This window comes from Solanum dulcamara, chromosome 11, assembly GCF_947179165.1.
Source record: "Solanum dulcamara chromosome 11, daSolDulc1.2, whole genome shotgun sequence".
Classification (NCBI taxonomy): domain Eukaryota; kingdom Viridiplantae; phylum Streptophyta; class Magnoliopsida; order Solanales; family Solanaceae; genus Solanum; species Solanum dulcamara.
The window spans coordinates 47,309,503-47,327,342 of record NC_077247.1 but is presented as its reverse complement, the minus strand read 5'-3'; the positions used below and the strand labels follow the sequence as shown (position 1 = coordinate 47,327,342).

The 17,840-nt window shown below is 36.9% G+C and overlaps 2 protein-coding genes across 2 annotated transcripts; one reads left to right on the top strand and one right to left on the bottom strand.

Annotated features, from left to right (window-relative positions):
• Window positions 1-261: 261 nt before the first annotated feature.
• LOC129874596 (uncharacterized) lies at window positions 262-2,852 on the top strand. Its single transcript, XM_055949901.1, has 3 exons — window positions 262-666; window positions 918-1,345; window positions 2,235-2,852. The coding sequence occupies exons 1-3, from the start codon at window positions 502-504 to the stop codon at window positions 2,671-2,673; spliced, it is 1,032 nt and encodes a 343-aa protein (XP_055805876.1). The 5' UTR covers window positions 262-501; the 3' UTR covers window positions 2,674-2,852.
• Window positions 2,853-3,297: 445 nt separating this feature from the next.
• On the bottom strand, window positions 3,298-16,191 carry LOC129874508 (homeobox-DDT domain protein RLT1). Its single transcript, XM_055949801.1, has 19 exons — window positions 15,703-16,191; window positions 14,627-15,079; window positions 13,773-13,876; window positions 13,001-13,279; window positions 12,801-12,890; window positions 12,521-12,685; window positions 12,192-12,414; window positions 11,762-11,862; window positions 10,727-10,813; window positions 10,429-10,581; window positions 10,184-10,336; window positions 8,773-8,982; window positions 8,256-8,667; window positions 7,941-8,125; window positions 7,340-7,861; window positions 6,186-6,815; window positions 5,869-5,973; window positions 4,723-4,986; window positions 3,298-4,439 (listed from the first exon to the last, which is right to left on the bottom strand). The coding sequence occupies exons 1-19, from the start codon at window positions 15,827-15,829 to the stop codon at window positions 3,672-3,674; spliced, it is 5,031 nt and encodes a 1,676-aa protein (XP_055805776.1). The 5' UTR covers window positions 15,830-16,191; the 3' UTR covers window positions 3,298-3,671.
• Between the last annotated feature and the right edge of the window lie 1,649 nt (window positions 16,192-17,840).

The following is a 17,840-nucleotide window of genomic DNA, read 5'->3' as shown; positions in this document are numbered from 1 at the left end:
TTTCAATGGAAATGTTTCCGTTTATTTCATTTTAAGAAAAAAAATAGCATTTGGTTATATATTGGACTGAATATTTTTTTAATTTGAAAATGAGTTTCAAATTTTAAAAAATTATTTTACCCATTCACTCACAATTTTTTTCCCTTAGAATATAATTTTGATTTTTAAAAATATAATTTTTCAATTTTAACTTTAAATACAATTTTCTTAAAAGTTATCAATTATAAGTAGTATTTGATATGGATCACCAAATTTTTAAAAAATATGGTTAAAATGGTTTCTGGAAATAGCTAATTTGAATAACAACAGTGGGCAATAATACTCAACTGAAATCTGGAAAGTTCTACATTCTTCCCCTTTCTACTACTCTGTTTTCTAGACCCATCTTTCTCCTTCTCTTAATAACACTACCCACGCCCCACCAAATTCCAAAATTCCAAACACAAACTTCAATCATTCAATTTTGAGTACAACAAGTGGTGAACAAACTAAAAATAGGAGATGGGTGTAGATTACTACAAGATATTGCAAGTTGATAAGAATGCTAAAGATGATGATTTAAAGAAAGCTTATAGGAAATTGGCTATGAAATGGCACCCTGATAAGAACCCCAATAACAAGAAAGAAGCTGAGGCTAAATTTAAACAGATCTCTGAAGCCTATGAGGTACTTAATACACAATTCTTGTTTTTCTATTTTCTTCATTCTTGGTTATTGAATAAAGCTGCTACCTTTATGGTTTATTTTGTTAATCACTCCTATTTTTTTTCATTTGTTATGCTCTTTCTTGATTCCCAATACTTTGATTCTTGAAATTTGTTTAATTGGGTTTCCAATTACCTTTTCAAGATTCTATTTTTATTTTGAAATTGTGATTATGTGTTTAAATGGGTGTCAAACTTGAAATTGTGATGTAGGTTTTGAGTGATTCACAGAAAAGGGCAATTTATGATCAGTATGGGGAAGAAGGCCTTAAAGGTCAAGTGCCACCACCAGATGCTGCTGGTGGTGGACCTGGTGGGGCTACATTTTTCCAAACAGGAGATGGACCAAATGTGTTTAGATTCAATCCAAGAAATGCCAATGATATCTTTGCAGAATTTTTCGGGTTTTCGACCCCATTTGGTGGGGGTATGGGAGGTGGTGGTGGGATGAGAGGTTCAAGGTTTTCTAGTTCAATGTTTGGGGATGATATTTTTAGTTCATTTGGAGAAGGCAGACCAATGAGTTCAGGCCCACGGAAGGCGCCACCGATTGAACGAACATTGCCTTGTAGTCTAGAAGAACTTTATAAGGGGACAACCAAGAAGATGAAGATCTCTAGGGAGATTGCTGATGCAAGTGGGTAAGTAAACTAATCAGATTTTCAGATATGATATACTTGTTACCGGTTATTTGGCTTGTATTGTTATGTACTCATGTTTACCTTTTCTGTTACTTTATAATTATGGTCGCTGCTTGGTCTATTTATGAATTAGTATCTGTTGAATTCATTGAACTTCAGTGAATGGATCCTTTACTTGTTAGTTGTTACATTCCTGCTTTGCTGATCCCTCTTATATTTTATATAATTGTTCACTTTGGAGAGCAACCTGATTGCCACCAAACTTGTATTTGCTGCATAATTTATGTTGTGTTCTTTAAGTAATTGTGGTTAATTTGTGGCTAAGAAGAAGGCATCGGGTGGCTGCATAATTGTATGTGTATTACAAAGGAATGAGTATGATAGGAGGATTAATATCTTAAATGTATGATCTGGCTTTGCTGAACATTCGGGTGTTTCACAGGTCGAAATTGGCCTTGTGGCGATAATTCTTAGGTATTCACTGCTGTAGAAACATACAAAAGAACACAAAATGAAGTTGCCACTATTTCTTCAGTGTATGATTCTAAGTAAAGACTTTCTGTTGTCACAGCAGATCATTGATGTGCTGAGCATGCCCTTCATGGCACTTAGTTCATTTTAAAGTCAATGTTGCCAGTTATGTAGGTAAATGGTCCTTTTTTATCTGATTTACAACCATTCTGTATGTACTTGTCTTAAGTGAACTGAGTGTGTGAAAGTAAATGAACCTTTACAAGTTACACCAACCTGGTGTAGGAGATTATCCGTCTTATTTTTCAGGTCACTAGATCCGCTTCCACTGATTTTTCAGGTCACTAGATCCGCTTCCACTGATTAATAGGAACTAAAGTCATTACTTGATATTCTGACAACTAGTTTTTGTGTGCAGGAAGACTTTACCAGTAGAAGAAATTCTAACCATTGACATCAAACCAGGCTGGAAAAAGGGAACTAAGATTACATTCCTAGAGAAAGGAAACGAAGAGCCAAACGTTGTTCCTGCAGATCTCGTGTTCATAATTGATGAGAAACCACACAGTGTTTTCACAAGGGAAGGAAATGACCTTGTGATCAATCAGAAAATCTCACTTGCTGAAGCTTTAACAGGCTACACAGCCCATCTAACGACGCTCGATGGAAGAAAACTGACTATTCCTATGAACAATGTAATACAACCAAACCATGAAGAGGTTGTCCCAAGGGAAGGAATGCCAATACCCAAAGAACCTTCAAAGAGGGGGGATTTGAGGATCAAGTTCAATATCAAGTTCCCTACGAGGTTAACAGCAGACCAGAAAACTGGAATTAAGAAGTTGCTCTCTTCCTAGGCCACATTGTTTACAATCACTCGTAGTATCTTTATACAGTCTTATGTTCTGTTTAATCCTTTCTTTTTCATTTTCTTTGTATCTTGGGGTAATTGGTTCTCTTGTAGATTCTCTGTATTATAGCTAGAAATTGTGTGTAAGTCAATTAATATGTGATAGTAATAAAGGATTTTGACATTTTATAACTCTTCAATAATTCTCTTTTAAGCTGACGTTACGAGTCATGATAAATCCATTGTAGACTCCTCGTGTACTTTGCAGAGGTAGGTGGATTATTTGTGCGGTGCACAAACTTGTATTGTAAAAATAGTTCTTGCAGCTTTGTAGATAAGGCTAACTAGAGCAGGAGCGAAGAGAAAAGGCAAACAAAGGCAAATTCTGGACCTGGTATCCTTCTCTGCTCATTATCAATTTCATTGTTTTTATCCAAGCACACAAATTAATAAAATCTACTTCAATACTAAAAAGGTATTTTTCAATGCTTAGATACTTATTGGCTACATTGGATTAGTTAAGACAAACCGGCTACTGTATCAGGGAAGCCATTATTACTACATACAGCATTGAGATTTTGCCATATCGTAAGAGTCGAAGTGGTATAAAAAAGATAAAATCACAAAGATATTGGCTAACAAGCTATCTTTAAGATAAGCCACTAATCATTAACATTGAAGTAAATATGATCAGAAATGTGCAACTGTAAGATTTGACATAGATGCTTTTGATCACCAACAGCCCCATAATACACGAGTGCACGACGAGAACTCGGACTAACAATTTTTCATACTATTCTGACATATGCTATGACGATAAAATGTAACAAAAATCTGCTCCTTTAACACTATACACAGAGAGACAAGCCAACTCACGGGCTTCATCTCAAAAGAATACCAAAGTTCCATAAAAAGAAAAATGCATCACACCAGACCTCTGTGCTCTGGCGATCAACCATCAGAGCTATATTGCAGTTGTCAAGCCCCACGAAAATCTTGGCAACTTCAATCACTATAATCTTCAGACTCTGAAGAGTCCGACTCTTGATGCTCATCGACATCTCCATCCCTATCTGAGTTGTCATCATCCATATTAACGTATCCTTGCAGATTTTGACCATGGCTTCTGTAACTATTATCATTGTTGTCCTTATCAGGGTCATCATCTTCATCATCATCATTGTCGTCTTCAATGCCATCACCGGCAGAAAAAACCTGATCCTCATCTGACATATCCATTAAATCACTCCTGTTAAACTCGTATGTATTTTCGGGAGCACTATCATCAGATTCAGCAGCTTCCATACTATTATCATTTGTGGCTTCTATTCCTTCCATATTCATGTCAAACTCTTCCGTCACATGCTTTCTAGGTGATACTACAAGACTTAGTCGGCTGCTTCTGTCGCCCAAATAATCTGGTCGAGTCTCTTCAACAATTTTCTTCTCTATTCTCCTCTTCCTGACAGTTCGGCGACCGCGTACATGTCTCTGCCCATGCGTTTCTCCCTGCTTAATAAGAACTTGAGTTAACGTCTCACTAGGCCTTACAACAGCCCTGCCAGACTCTGGTGGTTTGCTAGTAGTTCCTTTCTGCAGCCTTCCACGCGGACGACCGCCTCCCCGCCCACGAACAACTTGTCTACTTCTTGAGCTGCTAGGCAAAATGCTGAGATAATCCCAGTTTTCCTCTCTCATTGGTCCATCATGATCCATTTCGGTTGGTTCTACCTTTTGCGGATCTTTCAAAGAAGCATACCCCAAAGATGGCTTCTGTATGCAAGAAAAAATTAAGTCAATCAAGATGATTCAGATGAAAGAGCATCATTAGCCAAAAATATGGCATTTATTATATAGTGACAGGTATTATCTGCAGTCCTAGAGGCGATTAGCCAGTGGATCATCAACACCGGACCATATACAAGTTGAAATTTTATCTTTCACCAAATAAATCCAGAAAGACAGTAGCATGCAGTGCAAATAAACATGGATAAACAGTAAAACTAAACGTAATTAATAATATCAATTACTTAAATAGAAGGGAAGACAACTCAACTGGAAGGCAATCTACTTTATTTTTCAACTCGGCCTCAGTTTTCTGCTGAGGATCATAGGATATGGAGGAATCAAGCTCCAAAAGTCTGAGAGCCACTGCAGAGGTGGTCTGAGGTATCCATGGGAGTTGTGGTACAGATTCAGGATAAGTAGATTCACAAGCACCTTTTCTTGACAAAGCACATAGACCCATCAATTCTTCTGCAGTCTCATAGTCGGCAGACAAGTAATCACGTTTGATGACACCCTCTAACTGAGTCAGAATCTGCAACAACAAAAAAACGACACAATCAAGAACCATTTCTTCTTGCAGCTTTCTGAATTTGGAAGGGATGTATAGGAACAGGTTCAGCAACAGCTATCAAATCAGGCGAACCATCTGAATTTGCCATGCTTACTGGCAAAGTACAGAAGTTCGATGATCCCAGTATCATTAATACAAATAACTGGTTTGAGGAACAACCGTGCAGGAGCGAAACCGATTCCCAAATGAGGGATAAACTTTGCTTTTCTGTTCTACTCTTTCCCCCTCTTTTATTGAATGAGTGTAAGAAAGACCCTCGTGTAAGAAAGAGGGTCTTTCAGAAACAACTTATATACCTCCACGAGGTAGTGGTAAGGTCTGCGTACACTCTACCCTCCACTCTACCCTCCCCAGACGCCACTTAGTGAGATTTCACTAGGTATGTTGTTGTTGTTGGAAGGAAGAAAACTCGCTAGGGAAGAATCCTGCCCGTTCCTTATCATACATAATAGTAGCATATATATTTATTTCACTTAATTCAACACCGTAAAATAAATTGTAGCTTGACAAAACACTTCAATCCATTAAGCCTAAATCAGACTGACTCAAGAAAATGAAATCGACAAAATATAATTACTGTCCAAATAACAATAACAATATGATTAATGACGGGGTACAGATGAGGCCCAAAGCATATTTTCGTAGTAAACTCGTACATGGATTCCTAAAATTTCTTTGCAGTTGTCAAGAAAAAAAGAATCTACGACATTCTTGGAAATTCTAGAAGTTATGCACTTCATAAATAACAACATACCCAGTGAACTTGCAATTAAAAAAACTTTTAAGTGCAGATAGACTCCTGAAAAATAATGCCATATAAATGAGTCGAAGGGAGTGAGATACCTGGAGAAGATCCTCAGGAGATGACGAATTTTGCAGCTTCATGCCCGATGTCTTTCTACAGTCTTCTGTCCAAGATGATTGAAGTGCCTCATATGGCACACAAACCTGTGAATTCCAGAGAAAAAAGCTAATACTAAACATCATGCTATAACAAAATAAAAGCTGTCAACAGGTTGTGCCTCATATGTACTTGATGTTCACGTCTGTTCAGACATAAAAAAGACAAATACATAAGGAGAAAAGTGAAGAAAGACAGCCTAACAGAAAAGCCTCACAGAAAACCAGATTCTTGGAGATATATCTCAAAAAAATCTCACCTCAGTGAAACTTAATATGGCCTTCATCAATCTGACTCTTAGAGGACAAGCATTTGAAACCACCAAATTATTGTAATCAATTTTCAGATTGTCCATAGAATCCATTGCCTGCTCAAGGAACTCGCCGTTCATGTCAACTTTGCAACTCATCTTGTTGCAAGAAGGGCAAATGCCCTCTTCAGAAAGGTAAGAATCTAAACAGTGGCCACAAATACCCAAAAGAGGCAAGCACCTTTTCTTCCCATATCGCATGGCACATAAGATTGATGAGCTGAGACATTCTTTCCACATCCAGATCTGAAAACCTTGGTATCTCTTGAAGGCATTCTTTTTCTCTTCCTCATTCCTCCCGAGCTCAAATTTAAAAGTCGAAGATGTTTCCCAGCTATCAGAACTCACGCCATATATAGTACTGCCAGGACTGTCTGCACTTGCACCAGAGGCTGGGGTTGAACTAGCTGCAGAAGATTCATTTCTACATTTGTTTCCATGTTGACCTATGTAATCACCATAAGACATATTTCGTCGCGCGCATCCCTTGAAAGGATCCTCAATCTTTTGTAACATAATATGCAAATGTGATTCCCTGACCCCTCGAGTATCCAAAGAAGCCAAAAGACAATCAAATGCCTACAGGTAAAATAAAGGATAAGTAGATAAACAGGTAATAGCTAGGTCTGGTATATTTAGGACAGACAAGACCTTGCTAACATCTAGATAACTACATATAGGGTTTCCCTGACCCCGATAACTTTCCTTGGTCCAGAAAAGCAACAATTTCCACAACACTTGTCGAGTATTACCAGAGATGTAATTTTTTCTTAACTACGGATTCATCCAGGTTCTTCATTTACCAGACATTGTCCACTGTATCTCTTCTTCAGTCATAACTTGTCATTTCTTACACCTAATATAGAAAAACCTCTTTAAAGAAATGCAAGGTAAGGCTGCATACAATAGAGCCATTTTTGTCAGACCCATCCTTGGACCCCACGCACAACAACGGGAGCTTTGGTGCACCGGGCTGGCCTTTTTTAAAACCAAAATAGTGCAAGCATTTTCCCTTGGGTAAAATATATATTCAGCCTGCTAAACCTACTTTCTCGATTTACTAACAGCAAAGTGCATTCTGAAAAACAATGAAAGGAGCATACCTCTTCAGTGTCAATAAGTCTCCAGCAGCCATGAGGTGATTCAACAAATATCCTACCAGAACCAGGATCTTCACTAGAACCAGAGGCAACGAATAGCCAGTAGCGATTGCGTCTGCGGTCTTGACCTAAAGGCAAGGACCTGTAGACATACATCTCTTCTGCTTTGTGGCCAATGAAAGACTTTAACTGCATGCGCGACCTTTCCGCCGTATTCCCACTTGGTACAGCAAATTGACCCACAAAGGTTTCTTGTGCGGCTAAACTCTTTTCAGAAGGAATGCTTTCAAAGTGGTTCTGAACATTGTCTACGATACCAGCAGATACATCCTTAACCAGCGTGGTTGGTGATGTCCCTTGATTTTTATTGTTTGGATATCCCAATGGGCTTTGGCTTCCCTCAACCACAACATTGAAGGAACTATCATTAAATTTATTGATCGTCTCCTCCCTCAACCGTCTTTTATCCAATTGGGATTCAGCCCACATCTGTTTTTTCAAAGCATTTGCTGCATCCAGACGATCCTGCAAAACCATCATAGTTAGATAGCTGAAAGAGTAATGGACTAATTGTCAATAATGATAAATTTACCAGATTTATTACCTCAAGAATTGCACGGATAGAATTCCCTTCATTTGCTATGCCAATCAAGGCAACAAGAGCACTCAGACGCTCCTCAACACATAGGTCAGAGTATTCGCCTTCACTGAGTCCTTGAACCCATGGCTCACCTGCTTTGCTCTCATCAATTTCTGAACATTCTTGACTAGGGTTACTTCCCTCAATACCTATAAGAGAGCATCAACAGATAATGAAAAATTAGTGTTTTCAAACAACTACTACGATGATGTGCTTTCACATTTTCAAAAAAGCAAATAAAGCACAAAAATACATCAGTGGTTAAAACCATGTCCTTACCAACAACATCAACTCTAATTTGTTGTCCAACCTCATCAGATGGCTTACTTTTTCCATTCACCAAGCAGGTGTCAAGTACACTGCTTTGCTCGCTATTCTTGTTTACACCATACGGAGTACCCAAGTCATCGACTTCTGGACCTTCAGCAACATCACCTTCAGCTTCAGAATCATCATCTCTTTCTTCATCTTCAGCATTTTGTCCAGAGAGAAATCCATTAGCATATCTTTGTATTTTCTCCTTGGCTGCTGAAATAATTGCATCAGCATCAGCAGGATCCTTCCTGAATGCAAGTCGGACATTGTACGTTGAAGGAGCAATTCTTTCAAAAAGTATTGGATCCCTTGACAAAGCAACAGATATAGAGGCTTCTGGCGTCTTGCTTGTTGAAAGGTCACGTAATCCAGATTTCTGGAGAACAAAGCATAGAATAGAAATTAACAAGAAAAATCTTCAAACACATCGAACCAGATTAAAATGAGAGACAGTGACAATGTGCATCAAGAGAATAATTACTTGAATCCTTTCTGCAATATCTAGAACATTCAAGCCCTTGTCTCCCTCAAGAGCGAGAACATGGTAAGCAGCAAATTTCACAGTCCCCGGTGTCAACCGATGCCTGGATTTGCGCTGCGACATAAACCCTTTTTCTTGCATAATTGATACAGCATTAAGAGCTGCCGAACCACTTCGCAGATTGGATACAATATCCTCGCAACCTTTAGTCTGCATAGTAGGGAAACATTACCATAATTAGACATAGTGCACCATCTATTTGACATAGAATGTCAAAGAATGGATACTAAGCATTCTAGGATAAGAGGGAGCTCTCTGATGATCATCTTAGAATTACCATTTAACCGCAAACCATTATCTCACAAAGCAACAACAATTAAGCCTCAATTCCAAGCAACTTAGGGTCGACTATGACCAAGAAGTTCCATTTTAAACACCACATCACATAGGTCCAAAAGGTAAAGCTTATAATCCATGCAGGAACTATGCAATATCAGCTAATTGAGATAGTTGGTAGAGTAATAACTTGGGATGATGAATTAAAAGGTGAAATAATTTATGGCTAAGAAACTAGTTTCGGTGATAATCCATCAGTAGCAGATTGACTTTCCCACTGTAACCAATTTTGTACTAGCATTTCTATAAGCAAACCTATGTAGCCCCATATAAACCAATATTTTTCTATTTGTAACAGTGGTGTCTGGGTCATCTTACACTCGCATTGACTATTCCACCTGCTACCTCCCACCAACAGAAACTCCAGATACCTCTGCTCACCCAACCTTGGACAAATGGGAAGAATCACCTAGTCTAGGTTGTCTATCCTGGAATTTAACCCTGGTCTCCCCTAGTTTTCACCCACTTTACTGACCGCTACGTCAAACCCTTTGCTGAGACACATATACACCAACATGCGTGCATCTACATGAAAGAAACAATGGTTGGATGACACAATTGGAAGAAGAAACAGGCTGAATCCTAGTGGTTCAAGATGAATTCAAGACCCGAGTCTTGACAAAAAAATATTGTGATAGCAACTGAATCTGCTATGATCAAGATTAGGCAAATTAGCTAATGGACCATGAGATATTATACCAGACCATATATATGGTAAAGCCATAGAAATAGCACCACTACCAGAATGAAACATAAAAAAATGACTTGAGACAGCTTGGAAGGCGGCATATATCCAAATTGCAACTACTATCCCAGCTCAAGTGAGTTTTTGCATTACACATCTCATCAAAATAACCAATTACTAAGAAGTTCACTATATCTCCCATCTGCAGCAAACCTCCATCAAAATATCCCATTGCTTAGATGACTACCGAGTATTAGATCTTAAGCCACAGGAAAAAATAGAAGTCACGGCATATCACTAAGATGAAAATGAGGACAGAAAATGTAGCACCTCTTCAGAATCATTCAAACAACTGCGTTCTCTCTTTTTCTTCAATGGAGGTCCAAATCCAGCAGAGAGCGCAAACTGGCGCAGTACTTCAGACCACGTCAAAGGATTTAAGTGCTTCTGCCAATTGCGTATGTCAAAACCCCAAAGATATGCCTGTCAATGAAGTTCACAAACTGGTAAGCTTTGAGCATCCCACAAGAGAGTAAATTATGTTCTAAAGAGGACGTGTGCACAGCAGTGATTACCCCTTCAACTATTTGAGGATGTCCGCCTTCAGGATTGACAGCACTGTACTGATTTGTCCCAGGCCCACCAGAAGGAGTTCGAGCAACATCTTCAATATCTTTTATAATCAGTTTCAAAAGAGCAATCTGTATCTCAGTCAACAATCTGGAATCCTGAACAGAGCGCAATTAAAACATGGCAATCAGATCCCTGTCCAGCCTTTTTAAGAAGATAGGTAAACCTGATAGTCCACAGGGCTATGCAGAAAAAGTAACTCAAACCGTGAGTTCACAATTAACTTTAGCCAAAGGTACTCACATAGTCATGGAAAGCTTGAAGAAATTCATCAAGAGTGAAAGGCCAAAGCCCCAGAATATCTGCAAAATTTAAGCAGAATCTCCAAGCCTGTAAAAGTCAAAAGGTTTGATGTTTAGATCAAAGGCACTAAGAGACCTGACTCAACACAAAAGAGCAAAATCAATATAGACTCATACAGAACTTGGTGTAGAGCACAAATATGTTCTTCACTGTTTTTCCTTGTTTTATCATCCTTCCTTAGTTTAGTAACTACTATTTTAGTTTTCAACAATTACCATCCATCCATGTAATGATGACCTATTTTCCGGTTTGGTCTTGTTGAAAATACAGTTAAATAAATAAAAGTGTGCGCTCTCTAATAGCATAAATTTTTAGATGAGATGGTCATACATTTCAACAGGTCTGTCAAAAAAATTCTGACCTGTTTCTTTAAATCCAAAATTCCACTCCCTCCAATAATTCAAACTTAATAAACCAAATACTACATTTCATCATTTTAAACTTAATGTATAACATCCTTAAGTGTCAACAGTTTCTCCACCACTCAATTTAATAATCAAATGAACTTTTTTTAAGCCACAGGTCAAAGTCATTTTCAATGAGAGGGGGCACATGACACTACCAGTTTGCTTGTAACATTTCAAAAGACCCTTAATATTGATGTTTAAGTAATACAATCTTAAAAAAACAAAGTACGTTAAACTTGCGAAAGATAGAAATTCCTATGCTAAATTGACTAAAACATTGACTTTTGACTCAAATAACCAGGAAGAAAACAGAAGCCTCTGTCCCATACTTTGGCTATTCTAATCTGAAATATAAATAAGTTTGTAATGATGAGTGGTTTAAAATCCTTTCACCAATCAACGATAAAGTACAGATAAGCAAATAGGAGTCGACATGTGGCTTAAAATCACCAAAATTAGTGATCATTGTTTTAATCTGTAAAAGCAGGAAATACTTGATAAATAGAAGAATAAGAGAAAGATCAGTCAACTAGTGATGTAGACAAATTTAAATGATCAAGCAGCATACCATAAGAAGATTCCCAACATTGTCATCTGAAGCAATCCAGGGTTGGATGGAGAATGGTTTTTTCAATTGAACAGACTTGGGAGGGAATTCACATAAAGATTCTGGATCACATAAGACAGATTTCAGCAACCATGACCTTTGCAGATAAGCAGCTTAAATAAGGCAGAGGCGAGAGAGAAAAATGAATATCATGTAAAGTTTCTACTTCATACTGGATTATAAATAACACTTGTACCAAATTGCAGGTAATCACTGGCTTTACTGGAAGCCCTACCATCTAGCATGCTCTTCGTAAGGAATACAAGGTAAAAATGCAATGAAAACGAGGTTTCAACATATGTTATTAACTAATCTGGGACTAAAGCATTAAAACTAAAAATTGCATGCAGAATTAATTTTCATAGTGACGGACAAGTTAACAAACTCCTACCTCTAAATGACTCAAGGTTCTGCAAAGTGTCATAATTAAGAGACGCAATTGATGGTAATCCTTTGCTAGAGGCAGCCAGATCCATAAGTTCCAAGCGCTCATCCTCGATCAGCTCCATCGATTCTTTAGCAATTCTGCGTGCCATTGCCTTCTCCATAGCGGCCTTCTGTTTTGCAGCTTCCCTCTCTTTTCGTAGCTCTTCTTTTTGCTTTTTCCTCTCCACCTAAAGATTACAAAACCAATAGTACCGGGAAGAATCCAATTAGCAGATTTTGAAAGGAAAAAAATGAAAGCATGGGGAAAACAAAATTCTCATTCTGAATACCTACCCTCACGAGCTCCTTCTGCAAAAACCTCTCTCTCCTCTCCATTTCACGTTTTTCCTCGCGCTGAAATCGCTCCTCCTGCCTTTGCTGTTCACGTATCAGCCTTTGTTCTTCCTTTTTTCTTTCACGATCCTGCTTCTCCATGTCCTTTTTCATTTGTTCTTCCCTCTTACAACCAAATATTGCAATATCAGTAGAAACAAAAAAAATATAGTTTTCCAATGTTTACACTTTTGAAATAAGATTCAGAAGCTACACATCCAGAAATGTAATCATTTCATACTTTCCGCTGTAGAAGATCATGTTTCTCAAGTTCTTTCCGAATCCGTTTTTCATTGGCTTGAACATCCCTTCCCATTCTAGCTTCTTCACTCTGCAAGAAACCAACAATAAAGCCTACTGTGAAAAGCAAACAGAAGAAAACAGTGTGGGGGAAGTGCTTCTACAACCGCAAGAAGATAGACTTCTGAAGCTTCAAGTTACCTTGCGCTTCCGATCCAAGATGTCCTCATTACCAGGGACAAATTCATTATCCCGCGAAGGTGATGGAAAGCGCCCCTGCCTGCTCTGTTGAGACACCATACTGATGCTTTGACCTTCAACACCAGATTCCCTAACAAAATGTCCATTCCCTTGCATGGTTGGCACATTTTTAGAAGGATCGTCACCGGGCAAATCATAAAGGTAAGCGGTTGCAATTTGTCCATATTTATCAGATACAATCTTGGGCTCAGCAGGTTCACGATGACCATTTGTCAGAACCTGAAGATAAAGTAGAGCTAAGCTTCACTATCAAATTGACCTGCTAATAAATCTCACTTTCAAGTTTTACCATTGACATGTTATTATCCAAAACTAGCCAATCACATGGTACCTTTTACACTACCCCCTAGATAACAACCATGAAAGCTAGCAGCAATAACACAAATTGATAGTGAAAAGACCAGCCCATTATGTAATGATTTCACTAACAGATATAGAACAATATCCTGTCAAAAACTTACACATCCTGGGGTTAAATCATGATGGTAAATAAGCCACACAATTATTTTAAGCTATGGGCATGAAAAGAAATAAATGATTGGCAAAGTGACCAAACAGAAGGTCTAAAAAAATCCAGTGGAGCATAGCAGAAGAGAGTAGCTCCTCAAGAAGGTAGAAAGTATAAGGATACAAAAAATTACACGTCCTACAAGGCTATAATTACTCAAAGGCGCAATGTGAAACAGCAAGAAACTGATCTCTTTATACATACCGGAGAAAGAGGGAGAGCTGACCCAACATTAACTTTAGCATCATATGGTCCATACAATTTGCTCTCATAAGATTGTCTGTAATGGTCAGGACGTTCTTCCAAATCTGTGCCATATATGACAAATAAAAGACAATAAATCAGAAAAGCAATCCAAAAGAATTGTTTTTTAATCCAAAATGAAAAGGTCCGACCAAAATATTGCAAGGCCACAGGTCGATAGCAGATGACACATGAGAATTAAGCCCAAATGATAAGAGGGTCCTAGGGAAACAAATATGAAAAGTTTACACTATTAAACAACCAGCAGTCTGTGTAGTAACACAACAGAAGGGGAAATGAGTAGAATCCCTTAGTCATGTTTCTCATATTAGTGAGGCATGGTTCAGAATAGCAACTCATGCAGCTGTATTTTGATAAATACAGAGGTCTTAATCTCATTTGATATTTGATATTCACATAACGCCAAGGATATTCATCACTTCTATCATTCATATCAAGTTATTACTGCTCTCCCTCCCAAAGGCAAATCAATAGGAGGCTACAAGCACTCCAAAGAGCCACTTACAAACATATATGATGATATAATCTCATAAAATTTGGGGAGGAAAGTAACAAACAATAACGTAAGGCATTCAATGATCCAATGTTTTATTCGAAAATAATCGCTCGCCTGAAAAGATACTCAAATCCCGTTTGGACTTATATGACACTGAACTTTATGCCACAGAAAATGCTCTGTTTCAAAACGAATTGTCAAATTCTTTCATTTCAATACTAATATCCAAATTTAGAAGATAGACATCACACAGCATTTATATTATAAGATCTCTAATAGCATGAGTAGGTTAATTTACCAATAGATGTCCCAAATGCACCAGGTGGCAGCTCATCAAACTCCACCCCAATAATAGGACCATCCTCGCGTAAAGGTTCGCCTAATTGTGCCTCTATACAAGCTATTACTTGACGCTCCATTGCCCTCCTAGGTGATTCATAATATCTTATGGATGGTGTTGGCATATCATCTCCATTATCAAACCGACTTGACCCTGACCCTGATCCTGACCTTGAAACTGATCCAGAGCCACGATCACTAGCAGCTTCAGCAACTACTAAATCCTCTCTAGGTGACTCCGGCAAATTTCTCTTACCGCCTGTCCCACCAGCACGTGGCTTCTTTTCTGTCCCCCCTGATGTGTTTTTGTCCTTTAACCTCCTGTGACAAAACCACATCTGCAACTGCCGGTCCGTTAGACCTAATTTTTCTGACAGATCAGCGCGAATGGCCTCGGATGGATACGTCTCCACTGCATAAACAACAAAGCAAAACAAAAGAGAGTTCATGTCAAATATCACAAGTACAAAAACACAAACACAGTAATAAATTTGATAACTAAATGTTAACATCAGTCCATGCATGGGGGAATAGCAGAACCTTGTATAATACCAAATTCTGGCCATCGGATCTCTGCCTATGACAACATTCGAACACATACAAGCAGAATAGAAAAATATTACACAACAATTGCATATCCCACAATAACATTAATCCCAAAAATTCCTTCTACACAAAGAGCACAATCAATAGGCAGAAGTACAAACAAAACATACACTAATATCAATGCACTACCAAAGAACCATAATGGTAGAATCCACAGAAAGACCCAAAATTTCACCCATCTCTTAAAAATTAGCATAGCATCCCCATCCCAGCTGTTTCCAACTACATAATATGCAAAGTAGATAGAATTACACATCTGACAGGACAAAATCATCTTCTAATCTCATTATACATAGTACATAAGACACCTATGAACAGCATAATACACCTAAATCTCCCAAATTTCCACATCTACAAGCGATTTAAACAAACCCCAGATCAAGAAACAAGAAAATATGAAGTCCACAAGTGAATATGAAGAAGACATACTAGCATAGACCCTTTCTAGGGTTTCCAGTTGAAAGGGAGTCTTCATCTGCCTCTTTGGCTTCTTGGGACCTTCAGATGAACTCTGAATAAGGTTCCTGTTGCCTTCTCCTTCCGACCCACCATCCATTTTTTCAGATCTTTCTTGAAGAAAACCCTAAAAATCCAATCTTTCTTGAAAGAAAAACAACCCCCGTTACAGATGGGTAACTATATATTCTTCCCGTGATAACCAAGAACACATGGAGAAAAAAAAATCTAAAAAAAGATGAGGTAAATAATAAGAATAAACGAAAAAGAGAAAAACAAAAATAAACCCAATACAGAAGGGAGGCGAAAGAAGAAGAAGAAATTGAATAAAAAGTAACAGTATAGTAGAACAAGTCCCTCTTGTTGGTTCCAAATTCCATGTTCTTTCGGTGTAATTCTATAATTTTTAATTTTTCCAAAAAAAATTTGTTTTTTAAAAAGGAATTTCCAAAACACGTTATTACATTTAACAAGTACATACATGTAATGTTGTAATACACTAGTTTCTTTTGTTGTTTAAAACAAAAACTCATTGAGGTTTTGAGTCTTTTTTTTTTCTTATTTTTGACAATGAAATCAAGTGGAAAATTTTTATGTGTTTGTTTCATTGATTGAGAAGGCACTTTTCTCTCTCCCTTTTTTTTTTTTCTTTTCTTTTTTTTTTTCTATTTTTCAATTTATTTCTATTTAAAAAAAGTTGGACTTTCTGGGTTTTTCGGTACTTTCAGGTTTATCTTCACTTGTAATCTTTTGTTTCACATCTTGCTCCAAGAATCTTCTCTTTTGGAGTGACTAATCCGATTTCTGAGCCTCACGAATTTGTTTAAGTGGGCTCCACTTCTTTTGGGCCTAGTACCTAATACATACTGTCTTCATCAAACAGAGTAATTTCAACAAAATTTCATTTAACTGTCTTATTTTTTACATAGAAAAGAAAGATATTTAGTAAAATTACTAGAGTACATTTGGATGTTAGAATTTGTATATAGCTAATTTCTATATACACTTCAGTCATACATGAAAAATTCAGATATACTTCCTTGAAAGTTTAATCGATGTACCTCTGAATTGCGATGTATCGGGACGTTGAGTGATGTATTCAAAATTTTTAAATTTTAAGAAATTTTGTAATTTATTAAAAATTAGCTCTTAATACGATGAAATTTGTGTAAAATTACCATTAAAAAAAATCATTGCATTCAATCAAATTTTTAATGCATAAAAAAGATGTATTTTCATCGTGTTTCAACTAAAATTTCTTTCACACTTTAAATTTATAAGTAATGTTTTACTAATTTTAACGTGCAAAATTCACAATTAAGTCTATTCACTAATTTATCAAATCAACATCAGCTTATCTTAAAAAGTATATTAAATTATGAGTGATTTTTTATCAAATTATTGGAGAAGTGTTCTCATTAGTATTTTATAATTGAACAATTTTATTTTAAAAAAAAATTGGTGTTAATTTGTAAAAAAAAAATTGCTAATTAATTTGGTAACTATGATTTATTGTATGAGTAATTTTGTCATAAAAAAATAAAACATACACATATTTTGTGAAGATTCTTTTTCATCTTTGGCTTAAAAGATAAAAAAAAAAAATTAAATTATTCATAAAAATACTTTCTCTTTATCAAAATCTGATTAAACACATTATTCTCTAAAAAAATTTATTTAAAAATACGTGTTTTTAACTTTCTAAGAACTTGGTCCAGTTTATTAGTATTTATCCAACCTCCTTGTTATTGTTGGAGAAGTATCAAGCAATTTTATATTGCTCATGATTTTTTATTGGCATAATACATAAATTGGCCTTTAAATTTGGTTTCAAATTTTAAGTTGCACCTCTAATTTTCATAGTGCATAAATAGGCATTTTAACTATCCCACTCTTTAATAAAAAAACACAGGAATCCACCCTCGCATAACGCGTGATCAGAACGCATTTCAAACGCGTCGGGTGTTATTTTCAAGGCCCACAACAGGTAAAAAAAAACAAAAATGACAAATTTACCTTTAATGAATACTTTTATATATATGTTTTTATTTTTTCATATCAAAACACCATTTTAAAACTACTAGTACAGAAGCTTTTTCTCTCTCTTTTTC